The sequence below is a fragment of the Anomaloglossus baeobatrachus genome, chromosome 1, assembly GCF_048569485.1.
Source record: "Anomaloglossus baeobatrachus isolate aAnoBae1 chromosome 1, aAnoBae1.hap1, whole genome shotgun sequence".
Classification (NCBI taxonomy): domain Eukaryota; kingdom Metazoa; phylum Chordata; class Amphibia; order Anura; family Aromobatidae; genus Anomaloglossus; species Anomaloglossus baeobatrachus.
Window position 1 is genome coordinate 76,713,878 of NC_134353.1, and position 27,411 is coordinate 76,741,288.

At 47.2% G+C, this 27,411-nt stretch overlaps 1 protein-coding gene across 6 annotated transcripts in view; it reads left to right on the top strand.

Moving 5' to 3' along the window:
* Positions 1-2,149: 2,149 nt before the first annotated feature.
* PPP2R2C (protein phosphatase 2 regulatory subunit Bgamma) overlaps positions 2,150-27,411 on the top strand; it is a 293,434-nt gene continuing 268,172 nt past the window's right edge. For 5 of the 6 annotated variants that reach the window (XR_012753968.1, XR_012753969.1, XM_075346867.1 and 2 more), the window contains exon 1: positions 2,150-2,640. Coding sequence is in view for 2 of the 6 variants with exons in the window: in XM_075346865.1 (XP_075202980.1) it covers positions 2,571-2,640 (70 nt within the window). In the remaining 4 variants the exon portion in view is untranslated. The remainder of the gene's footprint in view (positions 2,641-27,411) is intronic. The other variant, XM_075346866.1, reaches the window with a different exon arrangement.

Sequence of the window (27,411 nt, forward strand, 5' to 3'; positions counted from 1 at the left end):
AATGACAGCAAGGGCACTATTCCTTTTTTTTTCACCACTTAGATAAAAGTAAAACTATACATGTTTGGTGTCTATGAACTCGTACCTGGGGAATCATACTGCCAGATCATTTTTACCATATGGTGAACATGTTAAATAAAAAAAACCAAAACAATGGTGGAATTGCACTTTTTTGAGATTTTTTTTGTACTTGGATTTTTTTTCTCATTTTCCAGTACATTATGGGGCAAAAATAATGGTGTTATTCAAAAGCACAACTCGCCCTGCAAAAAACATGTCCTCATATGGCTGTATTGATGAAAAAATAAAAAATGTTATGGCTCTCGGAAGAAGTGGAGGAAAAATGAAAATGAAAATCCCCGGGTGGTGAAGAGGTTATTGTTGCACTGTATGTGTTCTATAGCAACCAGCTGCAGAATGAATGGACTGAGAATCCATCAGTCAGCTTGCTATGATTGTCTCACACATACTTTGTGAGGGTATGTGCACACGGTCAACATTTTGGATTATATGTGTTTTGCTGCGATGTACAGTACAAGCACAGTGAATGGATTTATAGAAATCTCTTACCTACTGTGCTCTTTTTTTCTGCAGCGTAAACTGACATGCGGTGCAGCTTTCCGAGCCACAGCATGTCAATTTATGCTGTGGATACACGAGTGTTGTCCGCAGGGAAACTCCGCAGCGGCCCTGAACCCGGATTGTGGGCACAGGCAGCTGCGATCTCTTGTGGAGAGCACTCATGGCCCCGCAGAAGAAGACACGCTGTGTCCAGGATTGTGTGCACATATCCTAACTTTGATATACATCACAGGAGGGGATGGGAGCATATACATCACAGGAGGGGCTGGAGGCATACATATGTCCTCAGCCCCTCATGTGATCTATGTGCCCCCAGTGTCTCTTGTGATGTATATGCCCCCAGCCCCTCCTTTGATGTATATGCCCCAGCCACTACTGTGATACATATGTCCCAGTCCCTCCTGTGATGTATATGCCCCCAGCCCCTCCTGTAACGTATATGCCCCAGACCCTCCTGTGATGTATATGCCGTCAGCCCCTCCTGTGATGTATGTACAGCAGTCCCAGCGTCCCCTATGTGACGTATATGCCCCCAGCCTCTCCAGTGATGTATGTGCCTCCAGTGTCTCCTGTGATTTATATACAGCAGTCCCTGCGTCTGTTATGTGTTGTATATGGTTTACCAATTTTATTATCACAGAGACTATGCTCCAGATCGAGACAAACCTGAAAAAGCAGTTATTAGAAGCAACATGATTAGCATCACCAGACATCACAGCCGCAGCAAAGAGCAGCCGCTCCAGCCACCGGAGTAGGTGTGAGTTCATTAATTGTTTGACCGTATATAGTTGGTTAATTTTCACATTGATAATTTTGTGCGGCCCTCGAAGGTTGGTAGAAATTTCCAAAAGGCCCTTGGGAAGAAAAAAGTTCCCTAGCTCTGCCCTAACTCTTTTGCTCTCTTTTTTTTACTGCCCTTCCCTCAGGTGATTTATGACCACAGGTCATGTTAAAGGTGGAAGAGCAGGGAACTAAAGAGCCAAGCTAAAAAGCCAAACGGTGCAACATCTTCAATGTAACCATTTACAAAAATGATTTTTAGCACACAACCCCCTAAAAATTTACATAAGGACTATATGTAATATAGGACTATATGTAATATAGGACTACATGTAATATATACTATATGACTATGTGTAATATAGGACTATATGTAATATATATTATTATTATTATTCATTATTATAGCGCCATTTATTCCATGGCGCTTTACAAGTGAGAGAGGGTATACGTACAACAATCATTAACAGTACAAGACAGACTGGTATAGGAGGAGAGAGGACCCTGCCCGCGAGGGCTCACAATCTACAGTATATATATATATATATATATATATATATATATATATATATTTTCCTTATGTAGTGAATGTGATAGAATAATGCTGAGTGCGTATTTCTCCAGAGCTTCCACTCCTTGTATTGAACTCCGGTAACTTGTGCAATTGTACAATCTGATAGATGCGGCTCTCCGGTGAGGACAGGCGCACAATGCACTCCCACGGTGCTGAGTATCCCCATACAGCCAGCATGCCTTGCCTGCAGTGACATTTTTTGCCTGACTCTCCAGCAGCACATGCAGATCTGACGGTGTGGTTGGGCCAGAATAAGCTGCTGGGGAGGGGCATGCTGTGATGCAGCAGAAGCATATGACAGCAGTAGCAGATCAGCTCCAAACAGCAAGTCACACACTGTTTTCTTATCTCCTCAATGCTATTTTGCTGCAGTGGCCTCATTTAGCATTGGGTTGGCACCAGCAACAGAAGCCGGGCAGGGCCTAGGAGGACAAAACCCCACTAATAACACTACTAACACCCTGCGAGCGGTGTATTGTGTCTTGTATGGCTCTCAAGATGATGCTGATGCTGGGCTCAGAGGCAGACAGCGCTCGCTTCCTCTGCTAGCTTGTGGCAGTATGGATGTTGCTCTTGTGACGACCTCTGGTGATTCCATCAGTAGTCCACTGCGGATAGGCATGCTGAGTAATCCATGGGCGAGGACGTAGACACACGGAAAATTAACCACAGCTTTCTTCGGGACCACAACTATGTGACTGAAGGTAGATCCCCTATTCTTCTTGCTAACTGCACCCCACCTGTACCACCCCCACCTTGTGTGTGGTCTCTATCCCTTACCCACTCATGTGCCATGTGTTATTGTGTCTATGTCTTGTCCGGCGAATATACATTATGGTGGGAAGGCTACCGTGGAAATAGGATTGTGTAGGGTTTCTGTTCCCGTCCAGTCCTACAGGGGTTAATTACTGCAGGAGAGGAGATCAGGGCAGGTTATGGTGCGATCCATGTAAGGCTTAATACATGGTGTTAGAATGATCCTTGTAGAGAGAATTGCTTATATTGTGGCCTTCTATAGGTCTCCGCGGTGAATGGGTGGGTGGGTCGGGGGTATGTATATGTGTCCATTAGATATGTTGGTGCTTATTTTGGATGTACGTTATTTTTGTATGGTTTTTTTAAGACGTTAAATCCATAATTTGTGATCAAAAGACACATTTCAGATTAGGGAATAAGATACGAGGCTACAATGAGAATATAAATCTGTAGGCTCCAAATTCCAATCTCGGAGAAGGTAGAGAATCCCTGGGGTGTAATTTAACTACTCAAGGGCAGCATGGGTTCTGACTTGCAGTTTGCGGCAGGAGAGGAGGTTTTGAAGCAATTATACTACCAGGAGAATAGGGGGAAAAAAATCGAATGAGCCCCCCATAGCACTATACATGTATGAGATGATATATAGATGTGATATTTCTCCTTCTCCATGGGTTTATACCAGTTGTAGACGTTAGACCACTCTAGTGGCCGGCTGCATTTTTGTTCCTAGCTCAAGCAATATGGTCTTCCAAAATATATGCGACAGATTTGAGCAGTCGTGAACCTTAGACAGATTGAACCTTAGAAAGTTTTGTAGTAGTCACAACCCAGGGCCGGACTCACCCATCAGAGTACCAGAGGGTCTTTCGGTTGGCCCTGGGTTTATTAGTGTAATGGTTGGGGATGAGATTTAAGGCGCTAAACAACATTTGTCACCTGTTCGCAGGACAGGAGAAAAATCTGACAAACATATCATTGGTGGGCCCAAGTGGTAAGGTGGCCAACACCACCTGCAAAGCAGCAGAACTATTGGACTGCAAAGGGCCTACATAGAGTCTTTGCCCAGGTGCCCTTTTCTGCCTGTGATAAATGTATGATCACCAGGGTTTACACCCATCACAATATAGCGGTTGTGCACAGGTCTGACTCCTCCATACCATTCACCGTCCATGGGGCTGTGGTGGTCACACATCTGCACTACTGCTACATTCACTCTTGCAGTCGGTGTGGGGTCCCATAAGTAGGAACCCCGGCGGTCATACATTGATTGTCTTTTCTGTGGATGATTAATAAATGCTCTTTACGGGACAAACCCTTTAATTCATAAATACATTTTCATTGATGGCCCTTATCACTGCATTTCATAGTACTGTACGAGTGGCGCTATTCACATTAGTCCCCCAGAAATACTTTAATATCCTAATTCAGGCAGAGACCACAGACAATTTCATAGAAAGTCAATGAACCTATCAGTATGTTATTGAGGTATTATTGGAAATCTGAAGACTTGGAGGACAAAGATGAGGAGAACATACAAATTACATTCAGATGTTGTGTGTGGTCGGATTTGAACTAAAGACCCCATTTTACTGCATGTTTTCATTTTCAGCCTTTGAAATGCCCATGTAACACGCCGGACAGGGAGATCCTCGAGGTTCTGTCTCATGGTCTGGAGTCCTCAAATACCCTACTGTATGAAGCTCATGTTTTTTGCACCCTCAACTTAATTTCCTTGAGTGCATCCACACTACTTCAGCCTGACACTGAACACACCCATAGCAATGTATTGAGATTGCACTGATTGTACAGTATCTCACTAAAGTGAAAATGGCCAAATTGTGCCTTAACTCTTTTGAGCATGGAGTTCACTAGAGCTTCACAGGAGCCGCTGGATCCTCTTCCATGATGATATCACGGATCTGGTGGATGATAGAGCTCTTGTGCTCTTCCACCTTCCATTTGAGGAGGCCCCACAGATGCTTAATAGGGTTTATGTCTACAGACGCTTGGTCAGTCCAGCACCTTTACCATCAGTTTCTTTAGCAAGGCGGTGGACATCTTGGAGGTGTGTTTGGGGTCGTTATCATGTTGGAATTCTGCCCTGTGGCCCAGTTTCTGATGGGAGGGGATCATGCTCTGCTTCAGAATGTCACAGTACATGTTGGTATTAATGGTTTCCGCAATGAACTGTAGCTCTCCTCAGATGGCAGCACTCATGTGGCCCCAAACCATGACACTCCCACCACCATGCAAGACACTTGTCACTATACTTCTCACCTGGTGGCCACCACACACACTTGACGCTATCTGAACCAAATAAATAAGTTTATCTTGGTCTCATCAGACCACAGAAGATGGTTCCAGTAATCCATGTCTGATCATCTTCAGCAAACTGTTTGAGGGCTTTCTTTTGCTTCATCTTTAGAAGAGGCTTCCTTGTAAGATGACAGCCATGCAGACCAATTTGATGCAGTGTGTGGTGTATGGTCTGAGCACTGACAGGCTGACCCCCCACCCCTGGAACCTCTGCAGCAATGCTGGCAGCACTCATATGTCTATTCTGTAAAGAAAACCTCTGGATATGACGCTGAGCACATGCACTCAACCTCTTTGGTCGACCATGGCGAGGCCTGTTCTGAGTGGAAGCTGTCTTGTTATACCGCTGTATTGTCTTGGCCACCGTGCTGCAGCTCAGTTTCAGGGTGCTGGCAATCTTCTTATAGCCTACGCTATCCCTATATAGAGCAACAATTCTTTTTCTCAGATCCTCAGAGAATTCTTTCCCATGAGGAGCCATGTTGAAGTTCCAGTGACCAGTATGAGAGAGTGTGTGAGCGATAACACCAAATGTAACACACCTGCTCCCCATTCACACCTGAGACCTTGTAACACTAACGACTCACATGACACGTGGAAGGAAAAATGGCTAATTGAGCACAATTTGGCCACTTTCACATAGGGGTGCACTCACATTTGTTGCAAGCTGTTTAGACATTAATGGCTGTGTGTTGAGTTATTTAGAGGACACCATTTTTACACTGTTACACAAGCTGCACACTGACACTGCACCTTGTATCACAGGGTCATATCTTCAGTGCTGTCCCATGAAAAGACATAATAATGTAAGGGGTGTACTCCCTTTTGTGATATACTGTAGTCGCTGTCTTTCCAGCAGTTGATTTGTTACTAACTCCTATTACTAAGGGAACACTAAGGGCGGCTTTGCACGTTGCGACATTGCACGTGCGGTGTCGGTGGGGTCAAATCGAAAGTGACGCACATCCGGCGTCGCAGTCGATATCGCAACGTGCAAATCCTTTTTGATACGATGAACGAGCGCAAAAGCGTCGTTATTGTATCATCGCTGCAGCCTCCGACATTTCCATAATGCCGGTGCAGCGACAGGTACGATGTTGTTCCTCGCTCCTGCGGCAGCACACATCGCTGTGTATGAAGCCGCAGGAGCGAGGAACTTCACCTTACCTGCCGCCGGCTGCAATGAGAAGGACGGAGGTGGGCGGGATGTTTACATCCTGCTCATCTCCGCCCCTCCACTTCAATTGGCTGCCTGCCGTGTGACGTCGCTGTGACGCCGCACGACCCGCCCCCTTAGGAAGGAGGCGGGTTGCCGGCCAGAGGGACGTCGCATGGCAGGTATGTGCGTGTGAAACTGCCGTAGCGATAATAATCGCTACGGCAGCTTTCACTAGATATTGCACGTGCGACGGGGGCGGGACTATCGCTGCAGCATCGGTAACACATTGTTACTGATGTCGCAGCGTGCAAAGCCCGCCTAAAACATAAAATCGTGCAATTTTAAACCCCTCCTTTTGATAAAATCTCCTCCTTATCTAAAATAGACTTTCAATTATTCCTTATAAGACGGAAGTAAACTTATCAATGTAGTTCTGAGGTTTCACTGTATCTTTTTTATAGCACCAACATATTCCACAACAATGTATATACAAAGTAATCGCTTACCGTAGATCAATCCTCTACCTCAGTGGGGAATGCTCTCTGCACTTTTCAGTCCCCCGATCCTCTAACCACATGCACTGATAATAAAACAATAGAATAATGAAATAATAGGATAATAAAATAATATGCCACCAAGAGAATTTACTCTCTTGTTCCTGGCTGATTTTTGTGTAAAGAGAATATCTTGGGTTATATAATTTTAATATCGGATTACCTCTCTGCACCTGGAGGCTTGACCTGATAACAGTATGTACGTAGAGCTGGGAGATATTGCGCAGTCCTAGAGGTCTCCACCATTACAGCCTTAAAGATAATAGAAATTATAAGCTTCAATGCTAGAAGATCAGGCAAGATTTTGTGAAATCCCTTGTTTATTGTGACAATCTAAGGAAAACAGAGGCACATGAGCTCTGCGGGGAGGGTTTGAGCATAGTGCGATGCCTCGGCCACCGGAGCACAGTATCTGATGCTGCATTTTTCATGCTGTTCTCAGCAGTAGATGTGGCACAATCTTCTTCACAGCGTCACTTCAAGGCTAAGGCTGCTTTCACACATCCGTTTTTTGCTGAGCGGCACAATACAACGCTTTGCAGAAAAAACGCAACCGTTTTTTTTTTGCTGCTGGTTGCGTTTTTTCCGCATAGATTTGCATTAGCGCCGTATTGTGCCGCATGGCCTTGCATTGCGTCCGTTTTTTGCCAGATGTGGCATATTTAGCCCATGCGGCGGCCGGATGGAATGTTGCCAGGCACGTTTTTTTGTACTGCGCATGCTCAGTATCAAGCCGTATCTGTCAAAAAACGGACGGACCGCATGGACAAACTTATGCAACGGATCCGTTTTTTTCGCCGCATCCGATGCATAGGTTTTTGAGCCAGATTGAACCGCACTGCTAAAACCGGATGTGTGAAAGCAGCCTAAGATCACAGATATACAGTGTATTCCACTGAAAATATGCGCCTGATTTGCAAAAAAAGCTATTCAGACATATATAGCATCAGATCCATAGACTAAAATGGGCAAAACTTAGTAAAAAAAAAACAAGTTCTTTTGAATATATTTTTGTAGGTTTCCATCATTTAGCTTTTTTTTGTTGTACAGTAAGGCTATGTGCACACACTACATCTCTTAATGCAGATTTTGATGCATTTTTTGTGAACTCAGCACCAAAATCTGCATGCCTATCCTAAAACCAGTCAAGTCTATGCACTTTGCTTTTTTTTTCCTTGCAGATTTGGTGCAGAAAAAAATCTGCAGCATGTCAATTGTTGGGGTGTTTTTTTCCTGCTTTTTTTTTAACCCTTCCAATCATTGACATCATAAAAAAGCATGGGAAAAACCGCACTAAAAAAATGCACCAAAAATACATGCGTTTTTCGCTGCCTTTTTTGGTGCATTTTTCCACCATGAGTTGCAAATTTCATGCAGAAAACTTTAGCACCAAATCTGCACTGTGTGTACATACCCTAAGCGTAGTTGACAACATTTTTTGCCCCCCTCAAAGAACTATGAGAGACCCATTGAATTGTATAGCAGTCCTTTCTATACAATTACATTAAAAAGGTATACATTTAGAAAAAAAAAGTAGAAAGATGATGTATACATCAAAAATCAGAAGTGTGGCAAATAGAAATGGGAGAATCGATTCGCAGGACTCCTGTCCATCGGTTGGGTCAGTAATCTTGGATGGTCGGATGGGAGCCTTGCGGATCCCCTTACCTCCCGGCATTGCTGCTCTTCTTTTGGCTATCTGCACCAACACAAGACGCACCATCATGTGTGTCACTCTGCAATGATGACGTTGTGCCGCTCCCATCTCTAAATTGGAAAGATTTGTCTGACACGCATATTTCATATGTAGACATGAGCAGATGCGAATTATAAAGTTTGGAATTCGTATCAAACAAAAAAAAAATCAATGTTCGAATTTGGAGTTCAGATGCTTTACGTATACAAAACACTCTAGCGAGCATCGGTGTCCTCGGGCACGCTCAGTGCTCAGCCCAGTGCGAGCCGCTTGCGGTGTTTTATCGGCTCCCACTGGGGGTAACAACAGCATGATCAGATGTAGTGTCTGTAAAAAAATGGAAAAACCTCACCTACCTGTCCCCGCAAATGATCTGGTTATGGCTGGCTACATGTAGGTGGAGACCCGATTTGCCCAATTCGTGACTTCCATTGGGGTTCAGGTCAAGTCCGGGCTCCAAACCGAACTTTAGCTAATTTCCGGCTGAACCGAACTTCCATAGGTCCACTCATCTCTAGATATATGTCTACAGATGGACATATGTGAACCTAGGATAAAAAGGTTGTTCTAACCCTGTTACTACCCCCTGGGAGGCTGGCGTCTCCAACCTGACTTGTGATTGGCTTATTTCATATGCCATCAGGTTACTGCCTATGAAGAGCGGGGCTACCTTGCCAACTTTGTCTGCTACACATAAACTTTAATGGATATAGTCCAGGATCAGCCACTGATTTGTTGATGTCATTAGGAAATTGATCTGCTGACAGCTGCATTATATCATTAATTGGGGTGGTGGGAACATAGTTCTCCATTAGGCAACCTATAACATACTGTCACGCTAGGTACGGGGAAGTACCAAGTGAACCGTGAAAGGGAAGGGAAACCCTGTGTCTAGGGAAGGAGGAGATGGTGACCCCTGACAAAGACTACCACTGGGCCTTGGGGTCTCTCACCACCCTATATAGACTCCGCACCTATGTGCCGAGAAGGATACCTAAACCTAGGTATCCCTAGTGCTGAACCCTAAAAACGGAACAGGTGGAATGAAGTCTTCATCAGCCCCACTAAACACTAAAGGAAGACACAAGGAGCACACATAGAGGTAAAAACATGAACTACTTATCCACAGATGACTCCGGTTTGAAGTTCAGCAAAGTTTCAGCAGCAATACCACAGAGTCGTACAAGCCACCTGCTTGCATCCAAAGCTTGAATGAATTGAAAAATATCACCAGCACCAGTCCAGGGAAGATGGGAGTATTTAAACACATAGAGAATGCTGATAATCAGCAGCTGGATGGAAGGAGGGCTCCCCTGGGTCCTAAAGGGGAAGAGGTGCGAACACAGGAGGAAAGCTACCTAGTACAATGAATACTAACAGTAAAATAAATAGAAAGTCAGGGAGCATTTTGCGCAGCCAAACGCTGTGACCTTCTATTGCCAGAAACCACATGACTGTCTGTAACCAGTGACACATATACTGTAGAATGTCTTAATGGAAATACCCCTTAGACCTCTTTCACATGTCTGTAAAAAAACACACACATTTTGCACGGACGTGTAAAAGGTGCGTATGTCCCTCCGTGTGCCGTGATTTTGGCACATGAGTGTCCCCCGTGTGCTATCCGTGATAATACATGGAAAACAGGAACTTTATGCTCACCTGTCCCTGGCGCTGCTGTCCGTGGTGTTGATGTCTTCTGCTCTGCGGTGTCCGGCCCTGCTGACTCCCCTTTGCTGCTGCTTCCGGTCCTCGGTGCAGTGAATATACGATGAGCATAATGAGCGGGGGTCAGAAGCAAGTGACAGCAGCAGCAGAGACAGCAGCGCTGGAGAAGGCAAGTGTAGACACCCGTGATGCCAGAAAAAAAAATGGACATGTATACGTGTGGAGCACACGGACACACGTATGCTCCACACGGACACATGGTCTATGTGAAAACACGCACGTGTATGCAGACACATTGATTATAATGGGTCTTCGTGTGTTTGTGTCTCCGGTATGTATGAAAATGGACGTCACACATACCGGAGACACGGATGTGGGAAGGGGGCCTTAAAGGGGTTTTCAGGTCACGGCAGAAAATAGATCCTACAGCTTCTTTATTTGTGGGTAAATACAAACCCACCAATAAGTAAGCTTTTGTTTGTTTGTGAAGCCCGAGGATCCGTTCAGGCAAAGATGTCTCCTGTGCTCCGAACTACAAGGACATCTGATGAGGGTGAGCTGGATTACTTTCCTCCTGTGTTCAGGTCACGCCATATTGATGATCCATTTATGACCTATCCATAGGAAAGGTCACCAATTTGAGATTGGTGGGGATGTGCTGCCCTGATCAGCCGTTTTTGCTCCTTCGGTGGCAGGATATAAATACATAGAACCATTCTCTCCTATTCTTTGAACTACAAGGACATCTGATGAGGGTGAGCTGGCTTACTTTCCTCCTGTGTTCAGGTCAGGCCATATGGATGATCCATTTATGACCTCTACATAGGACAGGTCATCAATTTGAGATTGGTGGGGCTGTGCCACCTGACGCCCACTCTGATCAGCCATTTTTGCTCCTTTGGTGGCAGGATGTAAACACATAGAACCATCCATTGTGTAGCAGCCCCTGACGGACACTGCAGAGCAGCTCCTAGTCAATGGATAGGTCTCCACTATGCTGTGAACTGACACCCCCTTTAAGGGCTCGCTGACACATTTGGATGAGTGCAATCCGATAAAAGAGGGATCGCACTCAGACTCCATGTTATTCAACGAAGCAGATCTGCTTTTTTTTCTTAGCTCTATTCGGCTTGCTGCAATCTGACTAATCTATGACTATGCCTGAACTCATTTGGACAAATGCTGAGTAACGAGAGGGGTGACCACATTGGCATAGGGTGACTAACCGAAAATCCATGATAACCAATCAGATTACTGATTTCCATTTATTACTGAAAACGCATGGAACATTATAATTAAGTACTGCCAAGTACCGCCATGCATTTTCTTAAACTCCTATATATGCTTATCTATAAACCTTGGCACTATATGAATTGCTAAAGTTAATATCTGAAGATGTCATTGTAAACCTTATTTATGGCCGCTCGCATATTGGAAAGCTTTTTTGTTAACATATTTTATATATTTAGATGCGGCATCATTTGTCACTTTTATTGTCATTGATGACTTTTATTAGTTTGTCAATTTGTTTGGTTCATACATTATTACTGATCAGTTTTTCTTGCAATACCACAGATGGCCACATGGAGTGCTGCAGCCATACACTGCGTAGCGCATAAGCACAAACAGAAAGCGCCATCTAGTGCTAGAAATCCCTAATACAGTAGAGGGGTTGGACTCATTTGGGGACAATATACAGTATATATATATATATATATATATATATATATATATATATATATATATATATATATATATATATATATATATATATATTCTTGTATATATTACTATTTTTTATGCTTCAATTGGGTTTCATTACACATTTTGCACTGTTTGTCTTTTACAGTCTCTTTGTTTTGTCTAATATTTAACTTTGGTGTGGTCTGTGCACATAAATCAGCACAGAGGAGCTCAGGAAAAGACATAAATACTGACAAACTCTCCCATCATTCAGTCTGAATGAGCTCACTGACAGATCCTCAGTAGTGATGAGCGAGTACTAAAAAGCTCGGGTGCTCGAGGCTCGGGCCGAGCATCCCAAGATACTCGTGTACTCGGCCCGAGCACCGAGCCCAATGTTATCCTATGGGGGACCCGAGTATTATTCTGAAATGACCACCGGCAGCATGTAGAAACCATAAAACTGTAAATTAAAAAAAAAAACGTGCATGTGTGTGAAAGCGTGCATATAAATATACACGCGGAGTGGAGTGCGGGAGGGGCCGTAGCCGAGCGGGGAAGTGTCGGGCTAAAGGCACGGTCATGCTGTGAGGGCCGGCCAATCACTGCAATTCCACAACAGGGCTGTGGCATTGCAGTGGTCTGCCAGCCAATCCCTGCATAAGGGCTGGCTCTAAAAAGAGCGCCAACATGAAGACCACGAGTACAGCACGAGTATTGCGAGATTACTCGGTCCCCGCCGAGTAGCCTGAGTACAGTGATACTCGTGCGAGTACCGAGTAGTAACAAGCATACTCGCTCATCACTAATCCTCAGTTGACTCGTGCAATGCAAAACAGGTTATAGAAGGTAAATAGTGCATAAATAGTGTATTGTGATGCGTATTTATTTGTACCTCTGATAATAAACTTTTTTTTTCTATACTACTCATTTTAAGTTCTTACATTGTAAAGTGACATGTGGCTTTTGCTGAGGTTTCAAATTGTGAGGTGACAAGGAGCAGAGAGCTCCTATCTCCAATTCTATGTAGATGGGAGCTAACGGATGGCCGACAGGGCCTGCTCTACGTCACTAGACTGAATCTGTCCTTGTGTTCCGCCCCGGCGGGGGGTGCGACACTTAGGGGTACTTTGCACGTTGCGACATCGCTACTGCGATATCGTCGGGGTCAAATCGAAAGTGACGCACATCCGGCGCCAGTAACGACGTCGCAACGTGTAAAGCCCAGATGCACCAATAAGCGATCGCAAAAGCGTCGTAAATCGGTGATCTGTGTAGTGTCGGTCATTTTCATAATTTCGCTGCAGCGACAGGTACGATGTTGTTCCTCGTTCCTGCGGCAGCACACATCACTGTGTATTAAGCCGCAGGAGCGAGGAACATCTCCTACCGGCATCCAGCAGCTATGCGGAAGGAAGGAGGTGGGCGGGATGTTTACGTCCCGCTCATCTCCGCCCCTCCGCTTCTATTGGCTGCCTGCCATGTGACGTCGCTGTGATGTTGCACGACCCGTTCCCTTAGGAAGGAGGCGGGTCGCCGGCCAGAGCGACGTCGCAGGGCAGGTAAGTGCATGTGAAGCTGCCGTAGCGATAATGTTCGCTACGGCAGCTATCACAAGAGATCGCATGTGCGACGGGGGCGGGTACTATCGCTCCGCACATTGCTAGCATCAGCTAGCTATGTCGCAGCGTGCAAAGTACCCCTTACGGTACTTCGGTCTTCAGGGGGGCGTCCACCTCCTGCAGCTGGTCACTGTCGTAGACGTGGCAGGGCAACACATCACAGTTAAGAAAACATCTAATTTATTTGTTCTTCAATCTTCTGGCCAGACATCCTGCTCTGCTGCTGCTGTTCTTTTGGGTACTTTTCTGTCTCGCCCTCGCCCTGGGAATTAGCCTTCCAGCAGCTGTGTCTAAACTTCTGCTTTTCCCCGTTTCTTGTCTGCGGCTTTACGAGGTGAGCCATAGGTTCCGGACACAATAAAGGATACCTCCTGGTTTCCTGATGGGCTCAAGTTACCGTCCACACACCTGGAACCTTTTTGCAGAACCGTATTTTTCAAATTATAAGGCTGCGTGCCCACGATCAGGGTTTGCAGCGTTTTGGAAGCAGCATGCTTCAGCTGTGTCCAAAACGCTGCATTGTACAGTATAAGAACAGTGGATGGGATTTCTAGAAGTCCAGTGCCCACTGTGCTTGTTTACACTGACCTGCGGTGCGGCTTTCCAGACCACAGCATGTTAATTGTTTGCTGTGGATTTGCATGCGTCCTCCGTAGGGAGAATAGAAGCGAGAGACCGCAGCGCCCTGAGCCCTGATCGTGGGTACTGACAGCTATGGTCTCTTGCGTTCTCCTGCAGAGGAGACTCGCGGACCCGCAGGTCAGGACTCCTGATCGTGGGCATGTGAAGCCCCACAAACGCTGTGTCGGTGCATTACCTTCAGGGACTCCACTCGGCTGGATCTCCGTCACTGGTAGGAAATCTTCTGTTTGATCGTGACGCCACTCTCAGTATTGCGGTCAGTGGGGACCGCCACTGCAGGTTAGGGGTGCCTGGGGCTGATGATATGTGCAGTCAGATGTAGTAGCCTCCTGAGAGTGAGGCATGCCCCAGGGTCCAGTGTAGATGCGTAGTACTACAAGTCGCAGAATGACTCACACAGGCAGAACTGTCTTTCAAGGGCTTTACTCACATTTGATGGCAGGGTGAGTAGCCCGGGCGTAGCTGAGATGAACCAGGTGGGAACCAGGTATCCTTCAGGCTGACTTTATGAGGGTGACTACCAACTCGCCTTCCTTAGCCCTTGGTGGTTTGGGGTGACCCCGACTTTGAGTCCCTATGGGGGTCACCCAGGGAAGATGCTGCAGCCTCTCTCCCCTTCGTTCGCCGTGTGCTTGTCGCCTGGGCCAGATCACTCCAGCTTCTTGCCTCCTGTGAGCTATGGGCCCTAACTGTGGCTACGTGGCTGCGGCTTTTTGTGGTGTTGTGGCGTGGGCTTTGAGAGCCCCACACCGGCAGGTTTAGCAAAAGAAAGCTGGATCTATCTCCGCTTCGGGATCTGCCGCCCGTTTGGGCCTGGTACTCTCTAGCAGTCTCCTTACTTCCCACTCCGTTGCTCTCTCTCTAGCTGAGATGGGTTTCGGGTAGCACTCCTAGTTGACCGTTCTCCCCCGTCAGTAGCCACTGCGCGGGCGCTGTTAGACAGCAACAGCCCCACAGGTCTGCTCCTCACTGAGCCCTATGGAGTTCTGCTCTAACTGACTCACTGCCCCTCCTCTCCTGTTCTTGCCTACGCCACCTAGCAACCAGACTCTCTTACCACACCCCTTGAGAGGAGATGGAGGCTTTTGGCCCCCTCCACTATTCCAGTGAAGGTCAAGGCTTTTCCCCCTCCTGGGATCCCCAGGGGTCCTCTCATGGGTACATGTGTGAGACCTGATTACTATGCGCCTGTGTACCACACCCCTGTCAGCCTTCTGGATTACCTGTATTGTACTGTCCCCAGCATGGGTGCAGTACTCAGTGGTGCCTGACCAGGTCAGGGGCGCCACATTCCCCCTTAGTTATCACCAGCACGTCCTCGGGCTGCAAGACAACATTTTAAAATGCATAAAACATTAAAACATGTAAAACATTTTAAAAGCACCAGGTACCATACATCACCACCCTCCACCCACAAGTCCGTTAACCCACCCAAAACCCTTTCACGTTGGCCGCGACTTCAGCCACTTCTGGCAGGATGTAGAGGCGGCTTTCATGGGCTGGTGGTTTCAGGGTATACCTGGCCTGGTGGATCCGCGCCTTCAGCCTCTTCTGGCAGGATGTAGAGGCGGCCTCCATAGTTGGTGCTGACCAGGTACCCTCTTTGTGGTGGAGAGCCAGGCCCCATAAACAGGCATGCTCTCTGGTCGCAGGTGAGCCAAGGCCCTATATACGGACGGGCTCCTCCTGGTTGCAGACGAGCCAAGCCCCTAAACAGGCTGACTCTGGTGGTGGTGGTGCCCTTTGGTGTAACTATTTACACTGCGAGAGTTGGTGGCTATAGCCAGTTCATAGCCTTAAGGTTTATTTCTCACAATAGTTTATGTGGGCACATCTCTTAAACAGTAACGTTGCAAAACAAACTTTTTCAAACTGGTAACTTCTTTACTTGAACTTATGCAGACTCCTCTTCACCAGGGCTTGGGCCTGTAGGGCTGCGGCACCTGTTGCTTTCTTGACCTTTTTCCTCATCTGTAGTTGTCTCTTCATTAGGTCTTTGGTCTTTTCTTTCTTTATTACTGTCTTTCCTTTCTTCTTCTTTGGGACATGGCACTACATCTAGCGCGTACCAGCCTCTTTCTCCTTGGTGCATGGTGAACTGTACGGAGTCTCCCATTTTTAAGTTTCTGCCAGGGTGTCCTCTGGGCAAATGAGCTCTCACGTCTCTTCTATTGACAAAAATGCCTTCTTTCATACCAGGTGCAACTATAAAGCCGTATCCTGATTTTGGGCTGAAATCTTCTACTACTCCTCTACAAAGGGGTCCTCTGACCTGGGCTTTGGCTCTTCTCAGGAACCGTTTTTCTTCTAGGTCTCTGGCCGTTATTTCATCTTTCTGGTCTGCAGACTGCGGTGCAGGGAAAGACTGGGTTCTGCTACGGCGCCGTGTCTTGCGGGCTTGATTCTGCTGGGCTGTTACTTCAATGCCTGCAGGCCCCCAGGTGAGGTTTCTGGGCAGATCTTCTTCAGCAGACGGTGTCAGGTCTTCTTTATCCCAGCGGGAGTATGGCAACATCTCTGGCTCTGGGCATGGATCCACTGCTGGTGGCTCCTGAGTCAGCTCCTCAGCTTCCTGGCCTCCTCTCCCCCTTAGTTCTTCTGAGCACTCTGGTTGTGGTAGCGCTGGAGATGAGTGGTCCTCAGCTGGTCTGGGCGGTGGACTCTCTGGCGCGGCTGCAGGGGTTGCCTGAATCTCCTTGGGGGTATGCGGAGGGAGCAGATACCGATCCACCATCTCTTGTGGGAACTGGGCCTCTAGGTCAGCCTTCAGCTTCCAGTATTCGGGGTCCTCTCCTATCAGGGTCTTCCTAGCAGGGACCTCTTTGGACTGGGGAGCGGTGTCTGCTCTGGCCTTGCAGGCCGGGGTAAACGGTGATGCACTCTCTTTGCGGGCCGCGCCCTGTATGGCGGCGGCCTGGTCTTGGCGGGCCGCGCCCGGCATGGCGGCGGCCTGGTCTTGGCGGGCCGCGCCCTGTATGGCGGCGGCCTGGTCCTGGCGGGCCGCGCCCTGTATGGCGGCGGCCTGGATCGGCGTCGCAGCTGCGATGGGATCTGTGCAGGCTGGGCTGGGCGTCGCTGCAGGGACCGGGTCTTGGTGGGCCGAGCAGGGCATCGCTGCGGCGGCCGGGGCTTGGCGGGCCGCGCCTGGCGTGGCTGCGGCCTGGTTCAGCACCTCACTTGCGGCGCAGACGAGCGTTGCTGCGGCGGTGGGGTCTTGGCGGGCCGGGCCTAGCAGGGCGGCGGCCTGGGTCAGCGTTACGCCTGCGGCGCGGATGAGGGTCGCGGTGGCAGCCGGTTCTTTGCGGGCCGAGCAGGGCATCGCTGCGGCGGCCTGGGCTTGGCGGGCCGAGCAGGGCATCGCTGCGGCGGCCGGGGCTTGGCGGGCCGAGCAGGGCATCGCTGCGGCGGCCTGGGCTTGGCGGGCCGCACCTGGCGTGGCTGCGGCCTGGCTCAGCGTCGCCGCGCCGGGCGCCTCTTCAGGGACCGCGAGCGTGGCAGCAGGGGTCGGGGCATCCGGGCCGGCAGGGGTAATACTGGACTCACCCATCGGTGGCAGCATCGGGGTCTGAGTCGTCGCCGTCCTGTCTGGCACTCGGCGCGCGGCTCTCCTTTCATAGGCCCGAACCGCCGCGGTCATCTCCAGCATTTCCATTCGTTCTTCCCGGATCTGCTCCACAACCCGGGTCTCCAGTCGGTCGCAGAACTGGGCCAGCTCCCGATACCACCAGGCAGCGGAGCCCGGTTCTGGATTTCTGCGGTCAGACGCCATTTCTTCTGCGCCCTCTTCTGCACGACTCTCCAGCTGTGGACTCGCCGTTGCCTCTGATAGCAAGCTGTTCAGTTTCTGCTCTGCCTCTTTCAGCAGCTCCTCTCCCAGCAGCAGGCTTGTGGCTCCCTTTCTGTCCCGACGTCTCTGAACGCTTCCACTCTCATAGCTGGCAAGGTCAGAACTCTGCAGGGGATCTCTGGGTAGCCACACCTCTTCGTGGGCGGTAACTTCTTCCAGCGCGGGCTGCTGTTGTTTTTCAGCGCGCTTTTCATGGTGGCAATATGGCGGCGCTTCCAATTTTTCAAGCGGACCGCCCAGGCACATGGTCACCTGTCTGAACAGGTCTAGTCCTTATCCTGTTCGTGACGCCAGATGTGAAGCCCCGCAAACGCTGTGTCGGTGCATTACCTTCAGGGACTCCACTCGGCTGGATCTCCGTCACTGGTAGGAAATCTTCTGTTTGATCGTGACGCCACTCTCAGTATTGCGGTCAGTGGGGACCGCCACTGCAGGTTAGGGGTGCCTGGGGCTGATGATATGTGCAGTCAGATGTAGTAGCCTCCTGAGAGTGAGGCATGCCCCAGGGTCCAGTGTAGATGCGTAGTACTACAAGTCGCAGAATGACTCACACAGGCAGAACTGTCTTTCAAGGGCTTTACTCACATTTGATGGCAGGGTGAGTAGCCCGGGCGTAGCTGAGATGAACCAGGTGGGAACCAGGTATCCTTCAGGCTGACTTTATGAGGGTGACTACCAACTCGCCTTCCTTAGCCCTTGGTGGTTTGGGGTGACCCCGACTTTGAGTCCCTATGGGGGTCACCCAGGGAAGATGCTGCAGCCTCTCTCCCCTTCGTTCGCCGTGTGCTTGTCGCCTGGGCCAGATCACTCCAGCTTCTTGCCTCCTGTGAGCTATGGGCCCTAACTGTGGCTACGTGGCTGCGGCTTTTTGTGGTGTTGTGGCGTGGGCTTTGAGAGCCCCACACCGGCAGGTTTAGCAAAAGAAAGCTGGATCTATCTCCGCTTCGGGATCTGCCGCCCGTTTGGGCCTGGTACTCTCTAGCAGTCTCCTTACTTCCCACTCCGTTGCTCTCTCTCTAGCTGAGATGGGTTTCGGGTAGCACTCCTAGTTGACCGTTCTCCCCCGTCAGTAGCCACTGCGCGGGCGCTGTTAGACAGCAACAGCCCCACAGGTCTGCTCCTCACTGAGCCCTATGGAGTTCTGCTCTAACTGACTCACTGCCCCTCCTCTCCTGTTCTTGCCTACGCCACCTAGCAACCAGACTCTCTTACCACACCCCTTGAGAGGAGATGGAGGCTTTTGGCCCCCTCCACTATTCCAGTGAAGGTCAAGGCTTTTCCCCCTCCTGGGATCCCCAGGGGTCCTCTCATGGGTACATGTGTGAGACCTGATTACTATGCGCCTGTGTACCACACCCCTGTCAGCCTTCTGGATTACCTGTATTGTACTGTCCCCAGCATGGGTGCAGTACTCAGTGGTGCCTGACCAGGTCAGGGGCGCCACAGGCACATGCTTTAAGACTCATTCTTCCTCCCAGAAATTTGGGAGGAAAATGAGGGCTGTGTCTTAAAATCCGAATGTAGCTTATTGGGGGGAGGGGTGAAGAGGGGTCACATAATGCAGGTGCAATGCTGTGCGGTGGACGGGGCTGCTCTGTGCCAGCTCTGCGTGGCTCTGGTCAGTGTGGTGGGCGGTGAGGTAAGGGCCATTTTTAAGATGTCGGCGGTGAGGGATTCAAATAATGGCGTCCGGAGTCCGCGTGTGCGCAGATGGAGCTCTCAGCTCAAGCTCTGAACTGCGCACGCTTTTACTCGGCCGCCATTTCTTTGAAGCCCGCACTGCAGACATGTTCAGAATGGCCCGTGTCTCACAGTCAGCCGCCCACAGCAGCTCAGGTACACAGCAGCACTAGTACAGAGCAGCCCCGCTCAAAGCAGACCCGCACAGAGCAGCGCTGCACAGTGCAGAGCATCACGGAAGCACAGCACCGCTGCCGCAGTGAACATCTGGGCCCCCCTCTGCACCTTCTGCAGCATTGCTGTACTACAGCACCGCCCCTACCTCCTGTGACCCACCCCCCAATGCAGCACCACTGCCCCCCTCCCCGGCCCGGTAAGATACCACCGAATTATCAAACGGACAACATATTATTTTTTTTTTTTACCTTTTTTTTTCTCTAAATTTGGGGTGCGTCTTATAATCCGGTGCGTCTTTTATAAAACGAAAAATACAGTAACTCTCTCCCTGGCCTGTCTCACTAACCAACCCTCCGCTCGCTGACACTCCTCCCATGCTGGCTCTATTACCTCAGCAGTAGCCAGGGTGTATCTGTTACACTGTAAATACTAAATTCCTCTCTTACTCTAATACCAATCTACTAACATTTCTACTTAACATTACACAGTTACTACATTAGTCACACATGACAGATTATAATATAAAATACACATTATACAGTAAATGAAAGCATCATAATGAAGAGACAGAGACCCTGATTGCAGCAATGTGTCACTTACTGGGATCTTTGCTGTAGCTTTGATAAAATCAGTGTTTTATGAGCAGGAAATTATCACTAGAGGACTAGTAAACCTGTTGCCATGTAGTCCTCCATATTCATCAGCTCTGTATAACCCTGTTCCCACCACTGATTGATTGGCAGCTTTCTGCCTATGCACAGTGTACACAGAAAGCTGCTAATTAGTGGTGTGGGTTATACAGGTTTCAGAGTAATGATAGATTTGCAGCTAAGAAAACAGTGATTTTATGATATCTGCAGCAAGAAGCTCATCACTGGAATCATGGTTTCTGCCCCTAAATCATTCTGCTCTCAGACTGGGCTGCAAAAAAAAATATACTATATACTTTAGTTACCATAGATATGCAGTACCCAAATATTTATTTTACTCACTTACATAGCACTATTAATTGTACAGGCATCACTGTCCCCATCGGGGCTCAGGTGCAGATGATGTTAACCCTTTGCGAACTTCTATGTGCCACCATCTATAGCAATCGCTGCACATAGCAGTTACAGAGGAGCAGTGAGTGCCTTCTCTTACCTCTCCTGGCTCTCCTGTGACATGATCACGGGGGAGCCGAGGGCTATCATGGCAGCCGGAGGACACATGATGACCTCTGGGTCTGCCATGTACGATGGCCTGTCAGACCCAGCCTGCAGCAGGGTATGACATGCGATCTGCAGCCTGACACTGCATGTATAATGCATTGCTATGCTGCTGCACGGCAATGCTTTATACCAGCAATCAGACTAAGAAAAGTTAAAGTCCCATATTGGGACTAAGTAAAAAAAAAGTTGAAAAACCCCTGCAAAATGTAAAAAAACAAACAAAAAGAAAATATAATTAAAAATACATTTCTATAAAAACAAAAATAAACAAAAAAGTACATGTATTTGGTATCGCCGCATCCGACCCGACCTGATCTATAAAACTATCACATTATTTAACCCCTTCAGTGAATAGTTTGAAAAAAATGGGCAAAAAAATGTTATTTTTATCATACTGCAGAAAAAAAAGTGGAATAAAAGGCAATCAAAAAGTTGAACGTAAATAAAAATGGCATTACTGAAAACTACATCTTGTCCCGCAAAAAAAACGCCACCACAGAGTTTGATCAGTGGAAAAATAAAAAATGTTATAGGTTTGAGAATTCAGCAATGCAAAAAAAAATATTTTATCTAAAAAAATTGTTTTTATTATGTAAAAGCAGCAAAACATAAATGATATAAATGTGATGTTGCTGTAACCGTACTGACCCGAAGAATAAACCTGTGCTGTTACTTTTACCAAACAGTGAAAGGCATAAAAAAAGCGTAAAAAACTATTCCTGAATTGCTGTTTCATTTTAATTCTACCTACCAAAAATGAGAATAAAAAACGATCCAAAAATGTTATGTGCCGAAAAATGGTGCCAATAGAAACATCAACTCATCTCGCAAAAAAAAAAAAAAGACCGCACATGGCTCTCGAAATGTGACATGGCGTCCGTGTCACTGTCATGCACGGCGTACCCACTTACAGCACACTCTGCTCCCCATGGCTCTTGGCACAGGCTTCATTATTAGGTGTATTAAGGGCAGACATATAGCTAGGCTTTCCTATGGATGAAGAAATTTAATATACTGTCTTCACCCTGCACCCAGATACCTTGGTCTACGCAAAAAGGCAACGAAACCCAGAACCCGAGGCCGTTCTACCATTCCTCTTAATGCTCAATCAAAATCCCTTGTGGCTCCATCAGCTGACCCAGACTCCGGGCCTCATTCCATATATTCAGAATATTGGCCACAATAAAATAGTCTGTAGTCTGCTGATATAAAACATAAATCTTGATCAATTATCAGAACTGTGCTTACCCCGTTCCAGAAATGTAGGTAAGATATTTGTGAATCGCTCATATCATTGGACTTTATTAGACCGATGGACTATCAGCACAAATAGGTGATTCATGACCTTCAAGATGTTATTGAGCTGCACGTCCGCACCCAGCATGCGGCATTACCAGTCTGAGCGCAGCGGGATGACTGTCCTGATGAGTGAGGTACAGTCTGAGGTTAGTGAGATGATCACATGGAAGAGAAAATGCAAGGAGTGAAACGGCAGATCAAGCAAAGACAGAAACCGACAAATCCACAGATTGTTGCTGAGCACAGCCAGATATAAAATGTGCTGTTCACTTTTCTATTGTCTGTACTATCTATCTATCTATCTATCTATCTATCTATCTATCTATCTATCTATCTATCTATCTATCTATCTGTCATCATTCTACATTGGGGAAAATAAGTATTTGCTATAATGCTTTTTTGCAAGTTCTTCCATCTACAAACAATGGAGAGGTCTCTAATTTTGACCAGGTTTGCACACACTGCAGCAGGGATTTTGGCCCACTCTTCCATACAGAACTTCTCCAGATCTTCTAGGTTTCAGGGCTGTTTCTGGGCAACATTGAGTTTCAGCTCCCTCCAAAGATTTTCTATTAGGTTCAGGTCTGGAGACTGGCAAGGCCACTTCAGAACCTTGAAATGCTTCTTACGGAGCCACTCCTTAGTTGCCCTGGCTGTGTGTTTCAGGTCGTCGTTCTGCTGAAGACCCAGCGACGATCCATCTTCAATGCTCTTACTGAGGGAAGGAGGTTGTTGACCACAATCTTGCGATACATGACCCCATCCATTAACTCTTTATACGGTGCAGTCGTCCTGTCCCTTTTGCAAAAAAGCACCCCTAAAGTATGATATTTCCACCAAAGTTCTATTTTTGGTCTCATCTGACCACATAACCTTCTCCCATGCCTCCTCTGGATCATCCAGATGGTTATTAGAGAACTTCAAATAGGCCTAGACATATATTGGCATGAGTAAGGGAGCTTGTATGTCCTGCAGGATTTTAATCCATGACGGCATACTGTGTTACTAAAGGTACCGTCACACTAAGCGACGCTCCAGCGATCCCACCAGCAACCTGACCTGGCAGGGATCGCTGGAGCGTCGCTACACGGGTTGCTGGTGAGCTGTCAAACAGGCAGATCTCACCAGCAACCAGTGACCAGCCCCCAGCCAGCAGTGACGCGTGGAAGATGCTGCGCTTGGTAACTAAGGTAAATATCGGGTAACCAACCCAATATTTACCTTGGTTACCAGCGCACACCACTTAGCGCTGGCTCCCTGCACTCCTAGAGAGAGTACATATCGGGTTAATTACCCGATGTGTAGTCTGGTTATGTGTGCAGGGAGCAGGGAGCGGCACTGGCAGCGTGAGAGCGGCGGACGCTGGTAACGAAGGTAAATATCGGGTAACCAAGGAAAGGGAAAGGGCTTCTTGGTTACCCGATATTTACCTTTGTTCCCAGCGTCTGCAGAAGCCGGCTCCCTGCTCACTGCACATTTAGTTGTTGCTGTCTCGCTGTCACACACAGCGATGTGTGCTTCACAGCGGGAGAGCAACAACTAAAAAATGGTCCAGGACATTAGGCAACAACCAGCGACCTCACAGCAGGGGCCAGGTTGTTGCTGGATGTCACACACAGCAACATCGCTGTTGCGTCACAAAAGTCGTGCCTCAGCAGCGATGTTGCTATCAATGTTGCTTAGTGAGACGTGGCCTTAACTTAACTAATCTTTAAGACTGTGGTCCACGCTTTCTTCAGGTCATTGACCAGGTCCTCCAATGTAGTTCTGACTGATTTCTGACCTTTCTCAGAATCATCCTTACCCCACGAGATGAGGCCTTGCATGGAACCCCACACTAAGATTGATAGTCATCTTGTGTATCTTCTATTTTTTAATAATTGTGCCAACAGTTGTTGCCTTCTTACCAAGCTTCTTAAGAGCCTATTGTCCTGTTGGCCATCCCAGCCTTGTACAGGTCTCCAATTTTGTCCCTGGTGTCCTTAGACGGTTCTTTAGTCTTGACCATGACAGAGAGGTTGGAGTAAAGAGAAGCAAACTGTGGAAAGAATAGGCGCAAATAGGGTCTTATCCGGTATACAGGTATGGGGTGAATGTTGGGAAAACACTCATCTTATCAGGTTGTGCCAGTCACAATCCCTTAAAAAGCACGGAAGTAGCGTGGAAGGCAGCGGTCCCGCAGCGGTGAGATGATTTCATAGGCAGGAGGAAAGTGGGTTTAAATATGGGTTTAAATACGCGTTTCAGGGACATATCCTTCCCCTTCATCAGGACAATTTACAGGGAATAATATTATTCCCTGTATATTGTCCTGATGAAGGGGACGGATATGTCCCTGAAACGCATAGACCTGTGAAAATAAAAGGGATTTACTTATATATTCCGGACTCCTGTGGTTTTGGCGTGGTATTTAAACCCGCTTTCCTCCTGCCTTTGAGATAGGTTGGAGTGTGATTGATTGATTGTGTGGACAAGTGTCTTTTTATACAGGTAACGAGTTCAAACAGATGCAATTAATACAGGTAATGAATGCAGAGCAGGAGCGTCTTACAGAAAAAAGAACAGGTCTGTGAGAGCCAGAATTCTTTCTGGTTGGTAGGTGATCAAATACTTACAGTTAAAACCAAAGGTTTACATACACTATATAAAAAGACACATATGATGTTTTTCTCACTATCTGACATGAAATCAGAATAAATCTTTCCTATTTGGGTCAATTAGGAATCAAAATTATTTCTTTTTGACAAATGTCAGAATAATGAGAGGGAGAGAGTAAGGCATTTTTATTACTTTCTGCAAAGTCAAACGTTTCCATACATTTCATTAGTATTTGGTACCATTGCCCTTACACTGTATGACTTGGGTGAAACGCTTTGGATCTCCTTCCACAAGCTTCTCACAATAGTTGGTGGTATTTGGGCCCATTCCTCCTGACAGAACTGGTGTAACTGAGCCATGTTTGTAGGTCGCCTTGCTCGCATAAATTGCCCATAAATTTTCACAAGGATTGAGATCAGCGTTTTATGATGGCCACTCCAAAACATTGACTTTGGCCACTTTGTAACCAGTTTGGCAGTATACTTTGGGTCATTGTCTATTTGAAGACCCATTTCCGCTTACGTTTTAAGTTCCTGGCTGATGTCTTTCTGTTTATCTATCCCATCTAATATTTTACCCATAACCACTTCCCTATTTTACAGTTTTCAGCCCCTTGATGCTACATTTCCGCTAATGAATTTGCTAATGGACACACCAGAAACCTTCTGGATTCCCTGGTTGCTGTGTGGTGGTTTCATACAGCTTTGGCGGCAGGGGTATTTGGAGGCTTGCACCATAAACACTCACTACAGATGTGGTCCAGACATGTTTGTCAGTGCAATACAGCTGACTTTCTGGTGTGAAAAATGCCAAATTAAGGTCTGCTACATTCCATACTCGGCCCTTGTACATCTGCATATTGATGTGTGTAATCCAATAGTCACCGCGGTCCACATGAAGGACATCTGCAGACCGCGATGATATCACTGCAGCAATCAATATACTCAATATCTATTTTTACCTGATGGTCCTTTGCAGCATTCACAGCAGTGGTTTTTCCAACGCGAATTCGGTATTCAGTGCTTCTGACTCCAAGTAACCCGTGACACCCTGATCCCTCATCTCGCGTTACAGCAATTAAATAAACTGCTTTGTAGGATAGAACGTAAGCGCCTTCCGCGGCACGGACGTGCAGTAATGTGTGCCGTTAGGTTATGCTTCATTTGCAAATAACGTGGAAAGAAAATGTAAGGAGCAATTTCCCCCCACACATGTTTTATTCATGGACCCATTACTGATGCATTTCATAGAAAATCATTGGTTCAGGAATTGTGATATCCCATTTATACATACCCTAACCCTGCGTTTAGGATGGGAGTCTCTTGTTCATCACCCTCATTTATTGACTAAAGTGGAGAACAACTACAAAAAGCACTGATGACTCTGGAGGAGCCGGTACTCCCATGCATTTCACAGCTAGCCTATTGACCGATCACACACATTGGCTCACGGCTATCTGCACAAGCATCGGCACTTGGAGACAAGCCACGTTTGCCTGCGCAGGCACACTGCTGCACAGGAGTCCACACAAGTAAAGCATCGGTTTAGGTAGGAGTACGGCCCTGGCCGCTGCATGTCTATCTCATCAGTAGCAGCGCAGCACCTGCAACACTCCCATCTCTTGGCTTCTTTGTATGCCCGGCGCTGCGCTCCTGATTACAGCATTGAGCTGTGCCCTTGTGCATGAAAGTAAGGCAAGGTTTTAGCATCTGCTTTTAGTAAAGTATGCTGGTTACTTGGGTCAGTCGGGTTATAAAGGGGTGAGTGATGATGGCAAGAGACACCGTTTGCTGCATGCAGTATATCACAAAAGTAAGTACAACATTTTTGTAAATGTTTTATTATATCTTTTCATGGGGCAACACTGAAGATCTGACACTATAATACAAAGTACAGTAGTAAGTGTGCAGCTTGTATAACAGTGTTAAATTAGTGTCCTCTAAATAACTCAACACACAGTCATTAATGTCTAAACTGCTGACCAAAAATAGTGAGTACACCCCTAAGCATACCTCCCAACTTTTCAAGAAAGGAAAGAGGGACAAAGTGCCCCTAGCCACACCCCTAGCCACACCCATTTGGAAGTAAGGGTCATTCAGCAGATGCCCCGGACTGTTCATTCATATTTATAGCAGTCAGAATTTTTTTATATTTCTGTGCCACTATATGACATGTTGCTTATTTGTGCCTATCAATCTGTGTTCACACGTTGCATAAATTCTATTTCTTTTTGTTTCTGTCTGCACCAAACTACACAATAACAATCTTCTCTGTTTTTTCCATTTTTGCTGCATTTTTTCTGCCTTTTCTCCATTATTTAATGTGTTTTTGGTTCAGATGTGAATCTGCGTTTTTATGTGTTTTTATTGTACAGAGAAGCTTTTTCCTGCATTTTTTTAAGCTCCACATAGAAACCTCCAGAGAAACCCCCCCCCCCAAAAAAAAACGCAGAATTCAGCAGCGTCTTTTCATGGAATCACATCCACTTTACTTGGACAATTAAACACAGCAGAATAAATGTGCAAAGAAACAGCAGAAAAAAATGCAGCATTTACACTACATGTGAA